Raw genomic sequence first — 24134 nt, 5'->3', positions numbered from 1 at the left:
CACTATCTTTGTTCTTAGTAGTGCTTCCTAAGGCCTATTTGACCTCACACTCCAGGATGTCCGGCTCCAGGGGAGTGACCACACCACCATGGTTATACCTTTTTTTGTACAGTTCTTCTGTGTATCCTTGCTGCCTCTTTTTAATCTCCTCTGCTTCTGTTAGGTCCTTATCATTTCTGTCCCTTATTGTGCCCATCGTTGCATGAAATATTCCCTTGTTATCTCCAATTTTCTTGAAGATGTCTCTAGTCTTTCCCATTTTATTGTTTTCCTCTGTTTCTTTGCATTGTTCATTTAAGCAGGCTTTCTTATCTCTCCTTGTTATTCTCTGGAACTCTGCATTCTATTGGACTTATCTTTCCCTTTCTGCTTTGCCTTTCTCTTCTCTTCTTTCCTCAGCTATTTGTAGCTGACTTAGACTTTAACCTTAGCTTTTCATTGCTTTTTTAATTATAATCATACATAAGGGCCTTTCTCAGGGAACCCTGCCCCTCTGCCTGACTGTTAAACTAAAGTGCCTTTGTTCAGCTCACAGAGAGACAATCTAACCTTGCCTATCTGTGAATGGCTGCAGAAAGAAGAAATTAATACATCCCCTCCCGGAAGTTGGCCATTCCAGGAGACATTTGCTAGATTAATGGCCTTTTTACTTTACTTTCTCACTTCTTCCCCTTCTCTGTTCTGTAAAAGAACCTGGCATCCAGGCCCCGACAAGATGGTTGTTTTGAGACATTAGTCTGCCATCTTCTCAGTCTGTGGGCTTTCCAAATAAAGTTGTATTTCTTGCCTCAACACCTCATCTGTAGATTCACTGACCTGTTGTGAGGTGAGCAGAGTGAGCCTGGACTCAGTAACAAATTTGGCTTAGCCAGTCAGGGGGCTTGCTGCTTACAGCTAGTTGGTCCCGGTCAAGGAATACAGAGGCAAGGCCCTAGCAGCTTCTGGGACCATTTGTCTTGAGGATCTTCCCTTCAAAATTCCCTGCAGTGGCATTGACTGCCTCAGTGCTTGGCAGCTGAAGCAAGGGAACTACAAATTTCTGCGAGCTGACAGATTCAATTTTGCAGGGTAAGCCTACCCAGTTAAGTAACCAGCTCATTTGTTTGTCTTGGTTTTGTTTTCGTTTTGTGTATCCTTTTGTGTTGTGAGTTGACAGACTTGATTTTGTAGGTTAAGTTGCTCTAGTGTGCACACCAGGAACATATTCACCCCTCAGTTTGGGCTTTTCCTTTATGGGACGAGCCAATTTGGTTGGGGTACCCTGTTGGAGAGGAGAATTGTATTTGGACTGTACCTGAGTTGGAAATGGTTCATTGGGAACTAGTTTGCTGTTTTTGTTGGGTAAGTCTACCCCATTTGGGAACCAGTTCATTGGCTTTGTAGGGTAAGTCTTCCTGATTTGGGAACCAGTTCTTTGGTTTGTAGGGTAAGTCTACTCCATTTGGGAACCAGTTCTTTGATTTTGTGTGCATTGATGCTGGAATTTGTTTATGTTGGAATTTGCCTACGTCTTTTGTGTTTTAGTATTATCAAACTTATAAAATGAGAAATACCCCATTTATCCAGAAGAAAAATTCCTTTGGGGGCATATGTTAGATATATGAAGGTCCAAACGGTGATGGCCCCTGAATGGCTCATTCAATTATTATATGATCTTGCAGTTAGAAGCATTTTGGAAAAGAGAGGAACACTCTGATAATAAATGAAGAGACCTAGTGACAGCCTTGGACTTGTGTTGGATTCTAATTTCTCCAGAGGAGTCTCGGGTAACTTTGACAGTGCAAAACAAATTGATTGACTTTCTAATAGATACAGGTGCCACGTGTTCTGTGGTAAACATCAGTGCAGGGTGGACCAGAAAACATCTTAGTCTGTGCCAGTCACAGGAGTCCCTGGGGAAATTCAAAACCATTTGCTTTTATAACATCTAGAATGCCAGTTAGGGGATTTCACCCTGCAACATAGCTTCTTATATATGTCAGAGTGTCCAATCCCCTTTTCGGGGACAAGATCTTCTTTGTAGCTAAATGCTCAAGTAACTTTTTCCACCAGAACAGCTGGAAATTAAGATTCAACCGCAGAATTTGGACCTTGTCGATTTGGGAACTGTGCTTCCATTTGCGGAAGCTGGGTTCCATTTGGGGAACCTCAGGCTCCTGTTTGGAGAACTTCGGTTCTAATTTGGGAAGTTCTCCCCATGAAGGGAAATTCTGTTTATAAGGCACTCTGGGCAGAGGTGACAGATCTAATGGGACGGGGAAGTCATCTTGGGGCATTTTGCCATTCAACTTGGAATGTGACTTTCCTGCTGGTAAGCTTTTGGTTTGCTCTGGTTTGGTAACATATAGACACCTGGTAGTAACTGCTCAGCTGGAATGGGAAGCACTTCCTCGAAGGCTCCCCTCCCACCTGGGAGCCCTTTTGTTGTTCAGTTGCTAAGTCATGACTCGTTGTGACCCCATGGACTGCAGCATGCCAGGTTTCTCTGTCCTCCACTGTCTTCCATGGGAAATTTTAAATAACTGGTTGAAGCCTAGGGAAGATTCTCAAAAGTGTTTGTAAGTAGATTACCAAAATGAGCTAAGTGAGGAAAAGTAAAACTCTCCAACATAGGCATAGGAGTATTTCAGTCCTTCAGTATCAGTGAGATAGCCACTCAGTTATTTGAAAGAAGAAAAAACAAAACTGCCCTTGTTTGACAAATATAGTCTTTATACAGGACAAGGAGTGTGACTCCGAGAATAACGCAAAGGTCATCAATCCTTTTACAACTCCCCAAACCTTCCCTGTTAATGCAGACTTCTCACTGTGGTGGCATCTCTTGCTGCAGAGCACAGGTTCTAGGTAGGCGGGCTTCAGTAGTTGCGGTTCCCAGGCTTTAGAGCACAATAGTTTTTTAGGCTCAACAGTCGGGAAGCACAGGCTTAGTTGCTCCGAGGCATGTGGGATCCTCCTGCACCAGGGATTGAAGCCACGTCTCCTGAATTGGCAGGCAGGTTCTTAATTACTAAGCCACCAGGGAAGCCCTCTGCCATCTTTTTAACATGCAAACTTTGAAAAGAGGGTCAAGTAATTTAGAACTTGAGTTGTTTTCCATAAATATCAGTGAAAAGGGAAGAAACTTAAATTTTTAAAATTCAAATAGTTATTTATAAACTAGTGAGTTTTATATTGTGATATTTGATTCATGACTAAGTTTTGACAGTGAAGCAATGAGATCTCTCATTGTGTCTGTCTGGATGTATGTATGTCTCAGGATATGCCTTGTGTCACGCGAGTGTATGTTCCTCGGTTCTTTGTCTCGTCACAACAAAGATTTGGAGCAACGGACATTAAAGCCCTCGGTGCGTCACGGCTCTTGGGTCTTGGACAAACTGTGCTACAGCTCTTAGGCAAATCAGTGTTACAGCTCTATTTTATTTAGAAGATAGCAGGAGAATCCAAGACTTGAAGAGAAGAGAGTGGAGGAGTGCGTGGGGAGGGAGGGAGAGAGAGTGAGAGAGAGAAAGAGAGAGAGAGAGCGTGCGCATGCACGCGAGAGAGAGAGTCCGAGAGAAAGCGCTTTGGCCCCTCCTTTTATATGTTTTTTCTTCCACCTGGGCCTGCCCTATGCAAATTGGGCTTAGCCAGGAGTGCTGTTTGTTCTGCCTGAAGTTTTCACTCTGGTCCTCGGACCTTCCTTTGACCTTCCTTGTCTTTTAGCCACCGCCATTTTGGACTCCTTTTCCCTATTCTACCTACCTAACACTTGGATATTATTGCTGCGGTTAATGTGTAGAAGAGCTCTATTTAATTGGTTTAAAGAAAACTAAGTGCTTACAAATCAAACAATCCTAAATACAAGAGAAATTAAGCAAAAATGAGTTTCAGGTTCATGGGAACTGGGGAAACAATATTAAATTAATACCTGGTATTAATGTTTGATGATGCAAATTTATCAGTGAGGAAAGTAACTTGATGTGAAGAAATTTTAAGGAAAGAAAATGCACATGAGATAAGAGCTCTGGGTGAGCTTTTAGAAATAATTATATATTGGAATCTCTCCAGGGGTATATATCAAGGGAATGATTTCAGTGAGCCCTGACTCTTGAATCTTCCCATTGTCAACTACAAATCAGCACTTGCCAAGAGCATTTGCCAGTGACTGAACGACAACAACAACAAGGGCATTTGCCATCTGCCTCTGCAGAGATTGAACCCTGTGCTGCTGCAGCTGCAGAACTTCGATACCTATGAGGGGAATTCAGGGTGGAGAGAGAGGTACTCTGTGCTCCAGGGAAATTGGTGGAATAGGTCTTTAGATAGTTAGATATTTTCAGGAACTGATTTCATGAACCCAATCCTTGAATCTCTTCATATCTAGACAAGCACTAGATCCCTTCAGGGTGACATCAGCTCCTCGTGATTAGCAGAAAACCTTTTGTAAAACAAGCGCTTGATTGCATTGAATACCCCCTTTATCAAAATCTTATACATTGACCTTCCCCCCACTGCCTCTTTGAAGCAGTCTCTCAGAGCTGTCTGAGGTGCTGTCTCCCGGGCTACAGTCCCCTTTTTGCCCCAGATAAAACTTAACTCGCAACTCTTATGTTGTACACCTTTTTAGTTGACACCATACATCAGTTCAGTTCAGTCATTCAGTCGTGTCCGACTCTTTGCAACCCCATGAACGGCAGCACACCAGGCCTCCCTGTCCATCACCAACTCCCAGAGTTCACCCAAACCCATGTCCATCGAGTCGGTGATGCCATCCAGCCATCTCATCCTTTGTCACCCCTTCTCTTCCTGCCCTCAATCTTTCCCAGCATTAGGGTCTTTTCCAATGAGTCAGCTCTTCGCATCAGGTGGCCAAAGTATTGGAGTTTCAGCTTCAACATCAGTCCTGCCAATGAACACCCAGGACAGGTCTCCTTCAGGATGGACTGGTTGGATCTCCTGGCAGTCCAAGGGACTCTCAAGAGTCTTCTCCAATACCACAGGTCAAAAGCATCAATTCTTCAGCACCAGGTGGACCTTTGTTGGCAAAGTAATGTCTCTACTTTTTAATGTGCTGTCTACGTTGGTCATAACTTTCCTTCCAAGGAGTAAGTGTCTTTTAATTTCATGGCTGCAATCACCATCTGCAGTGATTTTGGAGCCCCCAAAATAAAGTCTGACACTGTTTCCACTGTTTCCCCATCTATTTTCCATGAAGTGATGGGACTGGATGCCATGATCTTAGTTTTCTGAATTTTGAGCTTTAAGCCAACTTCTTCACTCTCCTCTTCCACTTTCATCAAGAGGCTTTTTAGTTCCTCTTCACTTTCTGCCATGAGGGTGGTGTCATCTGCATATCTGAGGTTATTGATATTTCTCCCGGCAATCTTGATTCCATCTTGTGCTTCCTCTAGCCTAGTGTTTCTCATGATGTACTCTGCTGCTACTGCTAAGTCGCTTCAGTCATGTCCGACTCTGTGTGACCCCATATATAGAAAAATGCTAAATTCTTTAGCTTGAGATGTTGCCTTCTGGGTTTGAAGTCCAAGAAATTTCAACTTTTAGGTTGTGAATATTTCAAAGTCTACAATGATAAAGTAGACACTTTCCAAAGTGGAATAAAAGAAGAAAAATCTCAACATTTGGAACACTGGCACTGATAACAGAAAGATCCATCTGACGAAGCAGTTAGAATGATTGTCACTCTTTTTTCCACAAGATGTGGAATGGACATTGACAGTGGGGGATTGTTACAGGGAAGAGCCAATTTTGACTCCATGTTGGATCTGTGTCTTTGACTTTAACCTTTGCTTTCCATTGCTTTTGTTAAAATCATACACAATGGCCTGACTCATGATCCTGCCACTCTGCGTCTTAAACGGCAGTGCTTCTATTCAGCTCACAGAGAGATAATCCGCCCCTGCCCATCTGTGAATGGCTACAGAGAGAAGAAATTAATACATCCCCTCCCCAAGATTGGCCATTTCAGAAGACATTTGCTAGATTACTGGCCTTTTTACTTTACTTCCTCACTTCCTCCTCCTCTCTATTCTGTAAAAGAACCTGGCATCCAGGTCCCGACAAGATGGTTGTTTTGAGACATTAGTCTGCCCTCTTCTCAGCCTTCTGGCTTTCTGAATAAAGTCATATTCCTTGTCTCAACACCTCATCTTTAGATTCACTGACCTGTTGTGCAGTCAGCAGAGCGAGCTTGAACTTGGTAACACTTCCAAAGGATCTTCTGCCCTTGCTGATTTTTCAAAGTGCAAATGCTTCTCCCTCCTTCTCTTAAAAGACATTAAGATAATGACTTTCCCCTATAACTGTGTGCAGCACCCAGGAGCCATAATAGGGAAGACCCTTGTATCCTTTGACAAGTTAATTACCTAAGGGATATTGCCTATTAACTAAATTACACAGAATGGCCCATCTCTGGGAACCCTGCCTCCCAGGTAAAATACTTTTGTGTAACTCTTGCAAAATATCCCAACTAGGCCCATCTGTGAATGGCTGTAGGCAGGAAGAAATTAACACATCCCCTCCAGAGTCTGGCCAGAACCAGAACTTTCCCCCTCCCCTTTTAGTTTAAGAAGCTTGAATTCTAACTCTGGAAAGATGATTCTTTGGGACAGTAGCCCACTATCTTCTCAGTCTGTTGGCTTTCTTAAAAAAGTTGCTAATCCTTACTCTCAATTTACAGGCCTGTTGTGCAGCAAGCAGTTCAAGCTTGGACTCAGAGCCACCCTCTCAAGCTGAGGGGCTTACCTTCCATATCTTCTCTATTTTTTATATTCCTCCTGTATGCTCAGGCCACTCAAGATGACTGTTCTCTCGCTCTCTGTACATCCCCTTTCCAACCAGTGCCTGCTTCATGTATAACATAAGACTGACCTTCCTACATACTTGCCCCAGGCCTCAGCTACTGATTGTTCTTACTAAAGGATTGGTGAGGGGCACGCCCCTTTACTGGTTTCCTTGGTGACTAATGAGCCCATCTGTTGTCAATTCCCCTATAATTGGCAATCTCCCCTGTTACCCCCCCATTTCCCAGGAAAGAAGACTGCCACCATTTCCTGCTCTCTGTCAGCTGCACATGGTAGGCTGTTACTTCAGACCTGGAAGCTCCCCAGTCGTTTAACCACTGATGGCTCTGTTGCTGACTCTGGGCTCTTCTGTCTTGAAGCTGGCCAAGCACAGTCCTTAGGCCTTTGGGATACAACCCAACACCTTTTTTATTTAATTTTTCTTCTTCCACTTAGTGTGTGTGCTAAGTTGCTTCAGTTGTATCCGACTCTGTGCGACCCTATGGACTGTAGCTCACTAGGCTCCTCTGCCCATGGGACTCTCCAGGCAGGAATACTGGATTGAGTTGCCAGGCCCTCCTCCAGGGAATCATCCACACCCAGGGATCGAACCCATGTCTCTTATGTGTCCTGCATTGGCAGGTGGGTTCTTTACCACTAGGGCCACCTGGAAAGCTGTGTCTCCGCTTAGTACTCCTTCCAAAAACAATTTACACTTATGGACCTTGTTTCATATTCCATATGAGTTATGAGTGGTTCTAGCTGCAAACAAGGTGATTAACTGGCTGAAATATTTCTGTCATAATAAGTACACAATGAGAATGTGGCACCAGCAACATCAGAGACCCAGTATCTTTCCCTCAGTCCACTTGGTCAAACAGAGTAGGATCCTGTGGGGCCTTCCCAGGTACAAATCCTTTCTCTATTCCGCGTTTCTTGTTTGTAGGAAATAGACTTCATTCAGCCTCCTTGGCCTGGTATCCCTGAGTCCCAAAACACTGATTCAAACAGTAGTTAAGGCAGGGAGGGGATGCCTGAAGAGGAGCAGTCAAGACACAATAGTGCAGTTGTGGGGCAGGGTCCTGGTTTCTCCTCAAGGAATATACATAACAATAGTTTTGGGCTCTTCTGCAGAGACTAAGACCCCCACTCAGGTAGAGGATGGTAACTTCAGGCTGAGCCGAGATTCCTGGAGCACCGCCCTGCTACCTCACCACCAACCAATCAGAAGAAACTCACAACCCTGCAGTCTTCCCGCCAAATTTTACCTATTAAAAACTTCCCCTGGAAAACCATCCGGGAGTTCAGGGTTTTTCTGAGCATGAGCCTCCAGTTTTCCTTGTTTGGACCTGCCATCAATCTTTCTTTGCTCCAGACTCCAACATTTCAATATATTTGGTTTCACTGTGTATCAGACACATGAACTTGTATTCAGTTCAATCACTCAATTGTGTCCGACTCTTTGAGACCCCATGGACTGCAGCATGGCAGGCTTCCATGTCCATCACCAACTCACGGAGCTTGTTCAAACTCATGCCCATCGAGTTGATGATGCCATCCAACCATCTCATCCTCTGTCGTCCCTTTTTCCGCCTGCTTCAATCTTTCCCAGCATCAGGGTCTTTTCCAAGGAGTCAGTCTTTCACATCAGGTGGTCAAAGTATTGGAGTTTCAGCTTCAGCATCTGTCCTTCCAATGAATATTCAAGACTGATTTCCTTTAGGATTGACTGGTTGGATCTCCTTGCAGTCCAAGGGACTCTCAAGAGTCTTCTCCAACACCACAGTTCAAAAGCATCAATTCTTCAGCGCTCAGCTTTCTTTATAGTCTAACCATCACATCCATATACGACTACTAGAAAAACGATAGCTTTGACTAGACGGACCTTTTTCGGCAAAGTAATGTCTCCACTTTTTAATATGCTGTCTAGGTTGGTCATTGTGTGGTGGTTTGAGCATTCTTTGGCATTGCCTTTCTTTGGGATTGGAATGAAAACTGACATTTTCCAGTCCTGTGGCCACTGCTGAGTTTTCCAAATTTGCTGGCATATTGAGTGCAGCACTTTCACAGCATCATCTTTCAGGCTTTGAAATAGCTCAGCTGGAATTCCATCACCTCCATTAGCTTTGTTCGTAGTGATGCTTCCTAAGGCCCACTTGACTTCACATTCCAGGGTGTCTGGCTCTAGGTGAGTGATCACACCATCGTGATTATCTTGGTCGTGAAGATCTTTTTTGTACAGTTCTTCTGTGTATTCTTGCCACCTCTTCTTAATATCTTCTGCTTCTGTTAGGTCCATACCATTTCTGTCCTTTATTGAGCCCATCTTTGCATGAAATGTTCCCTTGGTATCTCTAATTTTCTTGAATTGCACTCATCTCACATGCTAGTAAAGTAATGCTCAAAATTCTCCAAGCCAGGCTTCAGCAATACATGAACCGTGAACTTCCAGATGTTCAAGCTGGTTTTAGAAAAGGCAGAGGAATCAGAGATCAAATTGCCAACATCCTCTGGATCATTGAAAAAGCAAGAGAGTTCCAGAAAAACATCTATTTCTGCTTTATTGACGATGCCAAAACCTTTGACTGTGTGGATCACCACAAACTGTGGCAAATTCTGAAAGAGATGGGAATACCAGACCACCTGAGAAACCTATATGCCTCTTGAGAAACCTATATGCAGGTCAGGAAGCAACAGTTAGAAGTGGACATGGAACAATAGACTGGTTCCAAATTGGGAAAGGAGTACGTCAAGGCTGTATATTGTCACCCTGCTTATTTAACTTATATGCAGAGTACATCATGAGAAACACTGGGCTGGAAGAAGCACAAGCTGGAATCAAGATTGCCAGGAGAAATATCAATAACCTCAGATATGCAGATGACACCACCCTCATGGCAGAAAGTGAAGAGGAACTAAAAAGCCTCTTGATGAAAGTGAAAGAGGAGAGTGAAAAAGTTGGCTTAAAGCTCAACATTCAGAAAACGAAGATCATGGCATCTGGTCCCATCACTTCATGGGAAATAGATGGGGAAACAGTGGAAACAGTGTCAGACTTTATTTATTTTGGGCTCCAAAATCACTGCAGATGGTGACTGCAGCCATAAAATTAAAAGACGCTTACTCCTTGGAAGGAAAGTTATGACCAACCTAGATAGCATATTCAAAAGCAGAGACATTACTTTGGCAACAAAAGTCTGTCTAGTCAAGGCTATGGTTTTTCCAGTGGTCATGTATGGATGTGAGAGTTGGACTGTGAAGAAAGCTGAGCGCCAAAGAATTGATGCTTTTGAACTCTGGTGTTGGAGAAGACTCTTGAGAGTCCCTTGGACTGCAAGGAGATCCAACCAGTCCATCCTAAAGGAGATCAGTCCTGGGTGTTCATTGGAAGGACTGATGCTAAAGCTGAAACTCCAGTCCTTTGGCCACCTCATGCGAAGAGCTGACTCATTGGAAAAGACCCTGATGCTGGGAGGGATTGGGGGAAGGAGGAGAAGGGGACAACAGAGGATGAGATGGCTGGATGGCATCACTGACTCGATGGACATGAGTTTGGGTGAACTCCGGGAGTTGGTGATGGACAGGGAGGCCTGGCGTGCTGTGATTCATGGGGTTGCAAAGAGTCGGACAGGACTGAGCGACTGAACTGAACTGAACTGACTGAGGTCGGTCATACATCTCTGTAACATCAATGCCACAGAGTTCAGCAAACCCATGGGTTTCTTTGCATGTTCCAGCTTCCCTGGCTGTTGTGGTGGCCCTGTGATTTCTTTCAGCCAGTGAAATGTGGGAAATTAATGTCACTTCTGGGCTTAGGTGGTGTGGATCTGGTGCCTTCATTCCACTTTCTCCTCCATTTCACCTGGACAATCTGAGGGGGGCTTAAACTACAAGATGCTGGGCCCTGAAGATAGAAGCAGCCTGAGTTCCTGATTCACCAATTAGAAGAGAGCCACCCATGCATATCATAGTGTGATATGGACAAATTTCCTTACAGGGCTTAGTGGTTTCTGCAGCACAGCCTAGCTCATCCTGACTAATACTTTCTCTAAGTTATCTTTTTTTTTTAATTATAAAAAATTAATTAGTAAACTAATTCTGGCACCATTTGCTGAAAAGACTTTTCCCCTTAAATTGCTCTGATGACTCTATTGGGAACTCTTATGATGGTAGAAGCGTGTATCTGTGACTGGGTTCTGCTGCATGTCCCATGGATCCATCTGTTGGTCCCAGTGCCAGCACCACAGTCTCCATACTGTAGCTTTGTGAAATAAAAGTCATATTTTTATGGCAAGACAAGAGATATTTAAAGAAAAAATCTTCTCTGCCCTTTGGCCTACGTTCTCCCCTCACTGTGCATTGTGTGTCTGGATTATGCATCACTCAAGCCTCCCCCATCAGCAGGAATACCGGCTCAACTGAAAAGAGCAACATTCTCCCAGCATCAACTAGACAACTCCTGAAGAGACAGCATTCCTTCTTCATCTCGTATGGGGTCACGTGACTTACTAGCATGACACTTAGATCTGGATCATGTAAACTGTCAGTCATACGTTATCTGGGGTCTTCCCTGGTGGTGCGGGTCAGTCAGTAAAGAATCTGCCTGCAGCACAGGAGACCTGAGTTTGATCCCTGGATTGGGAAGATCCTTTGGAGAAGGAAATGGCAACCCACTCCAGTATTCTTACCTAGAAAATGCCGTGGACAGAGGAGTCTGGTGGGCTACAGTCTATGGGGTCGCAAGAGTCGGACACGACTTAGTGACTAAGCTACTGGTGTAGTGGTTAAGAATCCACCTTGCAAGGCAAGCACCACGGGTGTGGTCCCTGGTCAGGGAACTAAGATCCCACATGCAGTGGAGCGACTAAGTCAGACCACTGAAACCGCTGAGCCCAAGAGCCAGGACTAGAAAGTCTCTGTGCCACAAGGAAAAGATCCCGCATGACCGAACTAAGATTCCTCATGCCACAACTGAGACCTGATGCAGCCGAATAAACCGGCTAGTTAATAAGTATTTTAAAAATATGTCATTTGATGTATGGCCCTCTGTCTCAAAAACTTATATAACTGTGCCTTGACATCTAACAGATGGTTCTCAGAGCTTTCTGAGATGCTCTTCCTGGGTTATAATCCTCAAATTTGGCTCGAATAAAAATTTCCATTTCTTTCCTAGATCAACAGATTAATTTTTCATCAACATCTCATAGTAGGTCTTGACGTCAGGCTGTGTAAATCCTTCAACTTTGTTCTTTTTCAAGTTTGCTTTTGAAAAAAAATTATTGATTTGGCTGAGCTTGGTCTTAGTTGTGGTTCGCAGGGTCTTTGATCTTCTTTGCAGCATGCAGGATCTATTTCCCTGATCAGGGATGGAACCCCAGACTCCCTGCCTTGGGAGTGCAGAGTCTTAGCCACCGGACCACTAGGGGAAGTCTCTCGTGTAAAATTTAGATTCAACTGGTCAATTTTTTGGTAACGTGTTTGTCTGATTTTGGTACCAGAGTAATGCTGGCCTCATGAAATGATCTGGGAACTGTTCTCATCTATTTTCTGGAAGATCATAAGATTGATGTTATTCCTCCCCCAAATGTTTGATATAATTCACCAATGAAACCATCTGATCCTAGAGATTTTTTATGGGAATATTTTTGTCAAATTCAAATTATGGAATAAATATAGGACTATTTCAATTTTTAATTTCATCTTGGCTTACGTTTTAAGTAACATCTTTATTGAGACATCACTCACATATCAAAAAGTGTACAGTTTTGAAGTGTATAATTCACTAGAGTTTTTTTGTTGTTGTTATTACATTCACAAAATTATGTAACTATCACCAAAATCTAATTCTAGAATGTAGTTCCCATTGAGTTTCTTGCTTTACTCTGCACTGCCCTCTGCTGTCTTCATCCTCTGGGGTGAGCCTCACCTAGTTCCACCTCAGTTGGGGATGGTTGCATCGGATGACTCAAAATTTTCACCATGGTTTGTCTGAGAATGACCAGGAAATTAAGTATTGGTTTGAGGGTTCCAAACCAGTTTTATTATGTGAGTGAATTTGGAAACACGGAGTATAATGAGGATCGACTCTTTTCAATGGAAGCTCAGGGCTTCCCTTGTGGCTCAGCTGGCAAAGAATCCGCCTGCAAAAAAGAATCCGCCTGCAACGTAGGTAGACCTGGGTTTGATCCCTGGGTTGGGAAAATGGAGAAGGGAACAGCTACCCACTCCAATACTGTGGCCATGGAGAATTCCATGGACTGTATAGTCCATGGGGTCGCAAAGAGTTGGACAGGACTGAGCGACTTTCACTTCACTTCACTTCAAAGAAAGCTCATACGTGTCAGCGGTTCCATCCAATACGCCCTCTCTCCAGCCTCGAGAGCTGGTTCATTTTGCAGATCATCATTCCTCTGGCATGCAGTGATGTGGGATGGACTGATGCTTAGTAAACAGTTGTCCAAAAAAATGTCAGATGGAGGGCCAAGTACACACAATTTAATTCTGAACCCTAATTACCAAAATTTTAACTTTTTCTGATTATACATAGTATATATGTCTATCATACAACATATTTTGGTATTTGTAAAATATCAAAAAGTAGGAAGAGAAAACAAGTCAACTCTCAAGGAAATCAACACTATTCATTGGAAGGACTGATGCTGAAGTTCCAATACTTTGGCCACCTGATGTGAAGAGCCGACTCATTGGAAAAGATGCTGATGCTGGGAAAGATTGAAGGCAAAGGAGAAGCCGGTGGCAGAGGATGAAACAGATACATCACCAACTTGATGGATGTGAATCTGAGCACACTTTGGGAGACAGTGAAGGACAGGGGAACCTGGCATGCTGGACTGCAGAGTTGGACATGACTAAGCAACTGAACAACGAAGGAAGAAGAAAAAACATTTTTACCAATTTTTCATTTTTTTTCAGGAACAATCACATATAAACATTTTTGTGTGTTTAAGACTTTTTTCTGTCTGAACAATACATGGACCACCCATTCTGGCAGACCATGCTGCAGCCTCGGGGTGCCCGCCAGTCCTACCACTCCTTGGAGGTGGTTTGGGGGCTTGGGAGTGACTGTTCCTCTGGACCCGGTAAGAGAGGAGTCTGTACCTCTGAGGTGATCCTGGCCCAGAGATCCAGGCCTGAGGTGGCTCCAGCCAGGGGAGGGACATTTTGGTCCAACTGATGCTGTCCTGGTTCTGTGCTGTGGATGCCCAGTGGACTGGGGTCTGGGGGGCTCAGTGCGTATCTAGGTCTTGAGAGCTGTTACATAGTCCACATCTAGGAACACAATGAGAGGGGTGGGTGGCTGCTGCAGATGGACACTTCCTGGTGACCTGCTGTATACCCCTCTTCAAGGAACCTTGCTTGGCCTGACCACCAGTGCATGCTGACTCCAACCTGCTTACCAGGTGTTGCTGGCCTGCCCTATGCACATACACATACACCTGCCTACATGTACACAGCAATGCGCATTCACACTCAATACACACATTTACACGGCAATTCACAGATACACGCAAGCACACGTGTGGACACCCATGCACACAGGCACATGCACTCATGTATGCTTCTGTGCATGCTGGCACACACACACCAGTCCCACAGTATGCTGCAAAGGTAAGTCTTAACAGGCAGTCTGCCTTCTGGAGCAAGGTTTGTCTTGCTTGTATCATTCCCTGCAGGAGCCCCACCTCCACACCCCATATACTCTTCAGCTCACAGTGAAGAGCCCAGTGGGCAGCTTTAGGCTCAGGTGGGCCGGCAAGGCTGTAAGGAACACAGATCTGCCTGGGAGGGAGCTGGTCTCGGGCAGTGCCTTCATGGGAAGGAGCTAGATGCTGTGTGGCCCTGCCTGGAGCTGAGCTGCCAGGTGTCACTGGTTAATTAACACAATGAGCAACAGAGAGTAACAATCAAGCCTTTATTCACTTGTTGCAACAGCAGCGCGGGAGACCAGAAGGCAGGTGCTGGCTCCCCTTGTTCTGTTTCCTCCTCCTGTGGAAAGGCACTGTCAAGGTCAGTGTGGGTCGGCTGGCGGGGATGGGGACGTCTCACTGCAGAGGGGGCCCCAAACAAAAGGCTCCTGTTGATTCATGGACTTGCAGCCCCCGGGAGCAGGGAAGGATGGAAAGTACTGAGCAATGAGTCAGAGTGCAGGAAAAGTGTCTTCGAGATCCCTCAGGAAGGACCTCTCGGCCAAGAGACCCCGAGAAGGTGCCTCTGAATGGGGACAACCTGGCTAGGAGTAAGCTGCACCCAAGAGCACAGCTGTCCAGAGGGTCTTCAGCCTTGCGTGCAGTTCCCCGTGGAGGCAGAGGCCCTGGCTGGGCTCCCGTGGGAAGGGTGGCATCCCAAGAGAACAGCAAGGAAAGCGTCCGGAAGTCACCACTAGGGGGCAGCATCTCACACACCACCCTGGCCTAGAATCCTCTCTCCTGCAGGTGAGGGGAACAGGATGGAGCCCTGGGAGGCGGATGCCAGCCCCCTCCCAGACCCCCAGCACTGTCCTCCTCTCCCACAGCGCCAGGGTCACCCGGGCCCGCCCGGGGCTTTGGGAAGCCCTGCCGGTCAGCTGGAGCGCCTGCTGGGCGCCCGTATCTCCCTGGATGAGGGCCCGGCCGTCGCCGCCTGGAGTAGCCAACTGAGCCCAGGAGGGGGCAGCACTGTTCCAGCACTGTTCGGCCACTTGCATCTGGGGCAGAGCCAGACTTTGGGGTCGGGGATCACCGAGGGGCAAGGTCGCTCTGCTTCTGCACAGGACACCAATCCGTGTCCGGGTAGAGAAGGCAGTGGATGGACTTAAACCTGGGAGGGAAGTGGGGGTCAGGCTGCGGGAGGGGTGGGCTGGCCCTAGCACTCCTCCCCACGGCCGGCTCACCGCGTGGGATCCTGCTGCAGGCTGAAGCCCCCAGCCACGTTCACCACATTCTGTGGGTTCTCAGGTCCCCCGTAGCTCAGGGTGACCTGAGGGAGGAGAGGAGGCAGAGTCACTCAGGGCTGGCACCTCCCACCTTGCTCTCCAACAGAGACGCTGCTTGGCCTCCTGGATTCCAGGGCCCCCGCTGCCCCACCCCAAGTCAGCATTCTTAGGGCAAGCTCAGAACACCACGGAAAGGTGATGGGGCTTGATGGGGGCTGAGAGGTGTGGCCAGCACAGCAGATACCTGGGGGAGGCCGCTGGCACACGTGTAGGGGCGAGAGATCCTGAACCCCCTGCCTGGGCCAGGTCTGTAACACTGGTCATGCCCAGACCACTGTCCCTAGCCCTGCTGCCCAGGGCCACCTTCTGGAAGCTGCAGCAGCTGCTCTTTACAAACAGGCCCTCATGTGAGCCTGGGGGTCTCCATGGCTGGGACTCCAGGTCCCAGTAGCCTGGATTCAGGGTCCACGAAACTTTGCTGCCATGCTGGGACCCACAGTTGTCTCACCAGAATCCCTCCCTGAGCCCTTGCTCAGTTGGGGGGGCCACGGGGGCATGGCCCCCATGTAGGGACGGCCATGGAAGCGGCAGGGGCCCAGCTGGCCTACCTGCTGGAGCAGGGTGTCGGGTGATAGCTTTTGTAGGTTCTCCAGGTGGGAGTGGAACAGCGAGCTGTGCAGCAGGCGAGCGCCCAGCAGCCCCTCCACGATGTAGCCCACCGTGCAGTCGTCTGGCAGCCGTACCCGCTCGGCTGTGCTCATGAAGCCACCCAGGCTGGGGAGCAGAGTGGGGACAGGTCAGCGCCTCTCCAGCCTTGGGGAACCCCAACCCCCAACAGCCAGCACCTGCTTCCCCCCCGCCATGCCTCCATCACCTGGCCCATGGGCTCATCTTGAGAGCAAGGCCTCTACTTAGGCAGAACCCGGCCCCACCGGTAGCGAACCAGAACTTGACCGTGGTCACCTGAAAAGGAGGGAGCCACTAGTCAGGGTCCCTCATCCTAACTCTACATCTGGACACCCTGAGAATTGTCCTTAAGCTGCCCCTTAACTGCTCCCAGGCCCAGGGGCAGAAGCTTCCCAAGGCATGAGAGGACAGGGGCTTTCACAACTCAGTTGCCTGTGGCTCCAGCCCCTCCTGTCTTGCCCCAGTTCCCAAAACACCCCATCTGGGTGGACTGGGCATCAACCCCAGCCCTTCCTTGCTGGGGTCTCCATACTCTCAGCTGCTCCTCCCCGCTTCGCCCCAGCACGCACGGTTCCACCTCCCTGGATCCTCTCGGTAGCCTCGATGGGGTGGTCCAGGCTGGGCCGCCCCAGGTAGATGTCCTGGCTGGGTGAGAAGGTGGACAGCAGCTGCAGCAGGCCTTTGGGGTTCACATAGTTGTCATCATCCACGTGGCAGAACCACCTGGGAACGTGTAGAAGCCTGGAGCCAGGCTGGGCCCAGAGGGTGGGGGTGGGGAAGCCCCTGACCCAAGTTGGGGCCCAGCCTCCCTTGGCCCTGGGCCACCACATACTTGCGTCCGGACTCAATAAACTTGTCATATTCCACTGACATCTTGCAGCACAGAGCCTGGCGGGTGTGCACGGCAGAGCAATTGGTGTTGATGACATGGCCACCTGCCCATTGGAGAAACGGAAGCACGAGGGCCGGGGTAAGACCTGCTGCCAGCCCACCCCACTAAAGTTGGGCTAAATGCTGCTGGCTGGCTGGCACGAGGCCTGTCCTGTTCAAGACCATGAAGTCGGACCCAATCACAGTCCTGTCTTGGCCTTGCTCATTTGACCCTGTTGCCACCATCCGAGGTCCAGGCAGATGACAACACTTGGAATCCCATGAAAGCAAACCCACCAGGAAACAGGACTGACAGGCTGGACCATCCCCATCAGGGCAGGCCTGGAAAGCATGGTTCCCTGCTGGCCTTTCTTCAGGGGACGTGGCTCCAGCCAGAGGCCCTGGGAACTCAGCCAGTGACCAAAGCATGGCTGGAAGGGTAGACCCTGGATGCCAGGCTTTCTCTACCAGCTGTATGACCCTAAGCAGGTGCCTTAACTTCTCTGGACCTGTGTACACAGCAGGGGGCTGCGTGGCACTGGATCGAGAGATAGCTGAGGAGACCCCTCAGACACGGCAGCCGGGCTGGGCTGGGGAGGGCACTCACCTCCCTGGAGCTGTAGTTCAGGGTCATCCCCGTCGGTAAAGATAAACGTCTGTAGAGAGATGACCTGTGAGGTTTCAAGGGGCAGCCCTCCACCCCAGGGACTCTGGGCCTGGCAGGGCCTTGACCTGGTGAGCAAGGGTGAATGAAGCTGGACAGGTGAGCCTGGGTTTGGGGATCCAGGAGAAGGGAGGGTGGTGAGCCAGGGACAGCCTGCTCTACCCGCAGCATCCCCAGTGCTGCTAGGACCAGGCTTCCTCTTGCTGGAGGAGTTTCTGGGGTCTCAGCCCAGTGTCATCCGGGAGAACCCACTCAAGACTAGAGCCCAAAAAGGGGCAGGAGCGGGTGGGCACTGGGGGTCCTGGGTCCCTGCATTCTCAGGCCTGGGCCTGACAGCCATGCTGGGGACACATCTGTGGGTAGGGGGTCTTCGGGTGGATCCTGGGTGGGGTCCAGGGCAGGATGCAAGTTTGAGGATGAAGGAGCGGGGATCTCAGGGCGTGCGAGTTGGCCAGAGGCGGGGGCTGGGGTGGTGGTGGGGGTGTCCCGAGTCAGCGGGGATTCCGGAGTCGGCGGGGTCCCCGGGCGGGACCCACTTGCCGTCGGGCCCGGGAGATCCAAGTGCGCAGCAGTAGCCCCAGGCGCGGCCCGTGGTTTTTTCGGGTGGTCTTGACCGCGATGAAGACGTCGTCGGGCCGCAGGCGGGGGGCGGTGGCGGGCCGGGCAGGGGGCGCGCGCGGGCCGGAGCCGGGGGCCAGGGCCCGGCTCGGGGTTGGCGCGGGCGCAGGCGCGCGGGGCAACGGCAAAAGCAGCAGCGCACCCAGGGCCGCGGCCAGCGCGAGGCAGGCCCGGCAAAGCGCCCCCCGCGCGCGGCTCATGCGGCCGCGGGACCCGCGGGCACCGCCCGGCCAGGCGCGCCGCGGCCCCTTTAAGAGCCGCCCCGCCCACGCCGCGACCCGGAAGTCGCGGCCGCGCTGCCCCGGAAGTGGACGGTGCGCCGCGGCGGGGTGGGCGAAGATGCCGCTGCCGGTTCAGGTGTTTAACTTGCAGGTAACGAGCCGCGGCCGGCGGCCCCTCCGCGTCCCCGCCGCCGGGCCGGAGCGGAGCCGGCCGTGCGCGCCCCTCGCGCGGCGTCCTTCTCGCGCCCGGGCTCCGGCCGCAGCGTCCCGCCCGTCGGCCCCGGCAGGCCCGGCGCGCTAACGCTCTCTCTCCTTCAGCAGCCAGCCAGCTCTGTGTCAGGGTCGGGGGGTGCAGAGAGTCAGGACAGAATGCAGGGTGGCCCGGCCCCCAACGCGGCCGCGTCGTCAGTGGCAGATGTGCACTGCACCCCTCCCAGCGGTAGGTCAGAGCTCTTCCTGCCGGGCACGGCCGGGGACTTCAGCCTGAGCGCCAGCCTGTCGGCCTGTACGCTGCTTTATGAGGTACCTTTCAGGACAGGGGCCAGGACCAGCCCGCCCGCCCGCCCGCCGGGCCTCGCAGGGCGCCCAGGTGCCCCACTCCCGCCTCCCGGCCGCGACTGCGGCCCGGTCCAGCCGCGGGACTCGCCCGGCGCTGCGGCTCCGGCTGCTTGGCCGCACCGGGGTCGAGGCCGCCCGTGTCTTCCCCGTGGCTTGGAGGAGGCTGCTGTCAGGATGGCGGCTGGGAGCGCGTAGCGACCCTTGGGGGTCCCTGGGCAGTGGTCCTCCGGCGTCTGGTTCCCGCCCCAGAGATGGGCCATCATGGTCCGGCCGAGCGTTCAGCTCTTGAGCCAACAGTCTGGCCAGGAGCCCCATCCCTGGTGTGGCGGCGCGGGACTTGGTGGGCAGTGGGGAAGGTCTTGGGACAGAATCCCGCCCGCCTGGGAGATGGCGGGCAGAGCTGAGCTGGGCACAGTGAGGGCCTCTCGCCCTCCTTGGGCTTCTCCCTCTCAAGGTGCCAAGGTGACCCCCCGTGTTGCAGGGGGCCGTGGAGCCCATGCAGATTGACGTGGACCCCCAGGAGGACCCGCAGAATGCGCCCGATGTCAACTACGTGGTGGAGAACCCCACCCTGGTATGGAGTCTGACAGGCTCTCTTCGGGGTGGGTCAGGGGCTGGTTGAGTGTCAGTCCTGCCGGGAAGGCCAGGCTAGGCTCCCTGACCACGTGTTTTTCTAACTCAGAAACCTTTAGACTTCCTTTGTTGTTGTTCGGTTGCTCAGTCGTGTCTGACTCTGCCACCAAATGGACTAAAATATCTAGTTGCCCGTTTTTAATGGGTTACTGGCCTCCTCCAGACCCTGCAGCTTCTTCTCCCCCACATGGAGAAGCGCCTTGTGCCAGGCCCCCTGAAGGTCAAGTCTCACTGTGAGGACAGGTCTTCCTTGGGGCCCACCTTGGGAAGCCCTGCCTCCTCATTGCTCAGCCTGGTGACTGGCTGCCTACATGGCTGTGACCATTCATCCCCAGGGCAGAGCTTTACTCCAGGCCCGTGCACTGGCCCATCCTGAGTGGTCTTTCCTCAGACCCCAGACAGTGGTTGATTTGGTGCCCACGTGTCCCGGCTCCTGATCCACTGGTGGGGGCTTGGGGTCCAGGGTTCCAGCTTGCACAATCCACCTCTGCCCCCAGGATCTGGAGCAATATGCGGCCAGCTATAGTGGCCTGATGCGTATCGAGCGACTGCAGTTCATTGCTGACCACTGCCCGCCGCTGCGAGTGGAGGCCCTGAAGATGGCCCTGTCCTTTGTGCAGAGGACTTTCAATGTGGACATGTACGAGGAGATCCACCGCAAGCTCTCGGAGGCTGCCAGGTGAGGCCAGGGCTCAGCAAGGTGGGGCAGGGACAGGGTGTAGTGTATGGCCAGCGCAGGCAGGGGTCTTTCTTGTGCTCCTGCAGCATTTGGCTCCAGAACACAGTGATCTGGCTTTCTTGTTGAAAAGCCAGGAGGGGATGGGGAACGGCTCAATGGGCGAGATTCTCACTCTCCTTGCTGAGCGTTCAGACTCTCTCCACATCTGCACGCGTGTGTGCGCGTGTGCAGTTCTGACACCGGGCAGAGCCTGTGGAGACGGCAACTTCTTGCTTCTCGGCACAGCTGTGTGACTTATTTCTTGCTGGGCTTTCCCGCCAGGCTGCGGGCTCCTGCTGTCACAGCTGCCCCTGTGCCAACTGGGCGCTCTCCCGATGGGGGTGAGGGCCGCTGGGAGGCACCCGCCCCCCCTGCACGTGGGCCCCTGATGGCCAGGTCCTCCCTCAGGGAGCTGCAGAATGCACCTGATGCCATCCCTGAGAGTGGCGTGGAGCCCCCACCCTTGGACACAGCTTGGGTGGAGGCCACGAGAAAGAAGGCCTTGCTGAAGCTGGAGAAGTTGGACACAGATCTGAAGAACTACAAGGGCAATTCTATCAAGGAGAGCATCAGGTATGTCCAGGGGGCTGGGGGGTGGGCTTCATCAAGAGAGCTTCAGGTGTCCCCTTGGAGTCAGGGGTTGGACAGCTGGCCAATGACCACTTGTGCCTGGACCCACAGGCGTGGACACGATGACCTGGGTGACCACTACCTGGACTGTGGGGATCTCAGCAACGCCCTCAAGTGTTACTCCCGGGCCCGGGACTACTGCACCAGCGCCAAGCACGTCATTAACATGTGCCTCAACGTCATCAAGGTGGGCCCGGTTGGGTGGCCACAGGGCAGCAGTGCCAGTGGACCGGGAGGGGCGCCCAGGCTGAGGGCATCCCATCTGCCTGCCAGGTCAGCGTCTACTTGCAGAACTGGTCTCATGTGCTGAGCTACGTCAGCAAGGCAGAGTCCACCCCGGAAATCGCCGAGGTAAAACAGTAGCTCTCCGCCCCTCAAACCCTGATCCAGGAGCCCTGACCACTACTGACCCTGGTGGGCCCCGTCCTCCTGGAGTCTGCCTCTGCTCCTTTTAGGCTGGAGCTGGATGCCTGGGAGTTGATGCGGGTATGGAGGGCATGGGTCGCTCACTTGTGCCACCTTCTCCTGCAGCAGCGTGGGGAGCGTGACACCCAGACTCAGGCCATCCTCACCAAGCTCAAGTGTGCGGCAGGTAAGGACCCTGGGGCATAGGGGCAGGAGGGCACCCCAAATGACCCCAGCCCAGGAAGCACACAAGCCCCAAACCTGTGCTGCACACCCCTGATACTTGCCCAACTCACGTCCCTCTCAGGGAGGTCATGGGGTAGTAACCTGTGGTTGGGGGTAGAGGCATTGCCTTCTGATAGCTGCCATCCTGGCTGGTTACCCCCACTTCCATCCCCGTCCCCCCCTTCACCGCTATTCCCACCCCGTCAGCTGAACAGCTCGGGTGCCCTTTGCAGTAGTAACAGCAGCTGCTCGGCCTCCTTGGGTGCCTTGCTCTCCCAGAAAGCTGCTGATGCTGGCCGACGAGGTCACCTCTCCCTCGCCAGCATTTCTGTCCCAGGTGCGCCTGTTGATGGGCAGCTTCCTCTGGGCTTCATCCTTCCTCCCCCTGCTGCCCCCCAGGCTTGGCTGAGTTGGCAGCACGCAAGTACAAGCAGGCTGCCAAGTGCTTTCTGCTGGCTTCCTTCGACCACTGCGACTTCCCTGAGGTGAGGGGCATAAGGGTCTCTGGGGAGACCTCACTGGAACTTGGGAAGCAGGCTGAGGGCTCAAGAGGTGGGCTTTCTGTTGGGGGCTCATCCTCATGAGGTCCTAGGCATTCTGACGGGGTGATGGGTGAGATAGGGTGGGCCTGGCCCAGACTTCTGTGCTGCCTGGCATTGACCCCAGGACTCTGATCACCTCCTTGCCCCTCAGCTGCTCTCCCCCAGCAATGTGGCCGTGTACGGCGGCTTGTGCGCTTTGGCCACCTTTGACCGGCAGGAGCTGCAGCGCAACGTCATCTCTAGCAGGTGGGTGGAGGCTGGGTGCTGGGCCCTGTCGCCCTGCTCCTGTGCCCCTGGCTGCCTCCAGGGCGGGTGGGCGGGCAGGGCCAGCTCTGAGGAGTCTGGCATCTGCAGCTCCTTCAAGTTGTTCTTGGAGCTGGAGCCACAGGTTCGGGACATTATCTTCAAATTCTACGAGTCCAAGTATGCCTCGTGCCTGAAAATGCTGGATGAGATGAAGGTGAGAGGCCTGGCGGCCTGGCTGGGAGGGCAGGCAAGTTCAGAAGGCCTGGGGCAAGCTGTCCCTGATTGGCTGTCCTCACCAGGACAACCTGCTGCTAGACATGTATTTGGCTCCCCACGTCAGGACCCTGTACACGCAGATTCGCAACCGGGCCCTCATTCAGGTAAGCGTTCTGGTGGAGGCTGAGGCCAAGGCAGGGCACTACAAAGGCACCTTCGGGTAACTCATGTCCCTCTGCTCTGCAGTATTTTAGCCCCTACGTGTCAGCTGACATGCGCAAGATGGCCACAGCCTTCAACACCACAGTAGCGGCGCTAGAGGATGAGTTGACGCAGCTCATCCTGGAGGGGCTCATCAACGCCCGCATCGACTCCCACAGCAAGGTGGCTGGATTCAGGGCCGTGGGGTGCAGGAGGGGGACCTTGGGCCCCACTGAACCTTGCACCTCCACAGATCCTGTATGCCCGGGACGTAGATCAACGCAGCACCACCTTTGAGAAGTCTCTGCTCATGGGCAAGGAGTTCCAGCGCCGTGCCAAAGCCATGATCCTACGGGCAGCTGTTCTGCGCAACCAGATCCACGTCAAGGTGTGGGCGGGGACAGCCCTGGGACTGGGGGTTGGGATGGGCGCACACACCTTCCTGGTCTGAGCCTTTGTCTCCACTGCAGTCCCCTCCCCGGGAAGGGAGCCAAGGGGAGCTGACACCGGCCAACAGCCAGTCCCGGATGAGCACCAACATGTAAGAGCAACCTCCGTCTCCAGGATGGTCTGCGCACCCCCACCCTGCCCACCCCCCACCCTCGGACTCCTGGGCCTCTCTCATCTGCTCCAGCGGCACTTCCGGAGGTGTTGCCTGTGGCCCACTTGCAGGGGTCTGGCTGCTGACTGACGCTAGTCCTCGGCGCCCCCGCCTGGGCTTCCATGTGCCCAGATTCTTGTGCCCCGCCCCCCCGCTGCACCTTGTGCCGGCGCCCTGGGGAGGTGGGCCTTCCTTGAAGGAGAAGCCGACAGGGCTCACCAACATGGCATCTGGGGCCCCCACCTGGCAGCACTGCCTCCCAGCCTCCACGTTGACGCATCGTTTGAGGTTGCAGCGTTATTGAATCTTAGTCCATTAAAGGGCAGCCTGAGAACAGCCCCTGGTACCACTCCTTCCTGTCTCTGTGGGGCCCCCTTCCTCATGCTCT

The 24134-nt window shown here is 51.8% G+C and overlaps 2 protein-coding genes across 15 annotated transcripts; one reads left to right on the top strand and one right to left on the bottom strand.

Annotated features, from left to right (window-relative positions):
* Positions 1-1160: 1160 nt before the first annotated feature.
* GPS1 (G protein pathway suppressor 1) lies at positions 1161-24082 on the top strand. 11 transcript variants are annotated; one of them, XM_059878089.1, is made up of 15 exons: positions 18854-18922; positions 19093-19293; positions 19811-19903; positions 20460-20641; positions 20963-21253; positions 21362-21497; positions 21584-21661; positions 21842-21902; positions 22340-22425; positions 22634-22728; positions 22837-22942; positions 23028-23108; positions 23191-23328; positions 23399-23533; positions 23616-24082. In XM_059878089.1, exons 1-15 carry the CDS (start codon positions 18890-18892, stop codon positions 23688-23690), a joined length of 1791 nt encoding a protein of 596 aa, XP_059734072.1. In that variant the 5' UTR covers positions 18854-18889; the 3' UTR covers positions 23691-24082.
* On the bottom strand, positions 14699-18802 carry RFNG (RFNG O-fucosylpeptide 3-beta-N-acetylglucosaminyltransferase). Of its 4 annotated transcripts, none has more exons than XM_024980980.2 (8): positions 18469-18802; positions 17876-17924; positions 17231-17333; positions 16968-17139; positions 16586-16674; positions 16320-16485; positions 15670-15755; positions 14699-15596 (listed from the first exon to the last, which is right to left on the bottom strand). In XM_024980980.2, the coding sequence occupies exons 1-8, from the start codon at positions 18748-18750 to the stop codon at positions 15515-15517; spliced, it is 1029 nt and encodes a 342-aa protein (XP_024836748.1). In that variant the 5' UTR covers positions 18751-18802; the 3' UTR covers positions 14699-15514. The 4 variants fall into 4 exon arrangements, with proteins under 4 accessions (XP_024836748.1, XP_059734590.1, XP_024836749.1 ...); XM_059878607.1 differs by having other exon boundaries at positions 14699-15226; XM_024980981.2 differs by having other exon boundaries at positions 16968-17121.
* Positions 24083-24134: the final 52 nt, after the last annotated feature.

Source organism: Bos taurus, chromosome 19, assembly GCF_002263795.3.
Source record: "Bos taurus isolate L1 Dominette 01449 registration number 42190680 breed Hereford chromosome 19, ARS-UCD2.0, whole genome shotgun sequence".
Taxonomy (NCBI): Eukaryota; Metazoa; Chordata; class Mammalia; order Artiodactyla; family Bovidae; genus Bos; species Bos taurus.
Note: the sequence above shows the minus strand (reverse complement) of the source record. Positions and strands in the feature narration are given on the sequence as shown.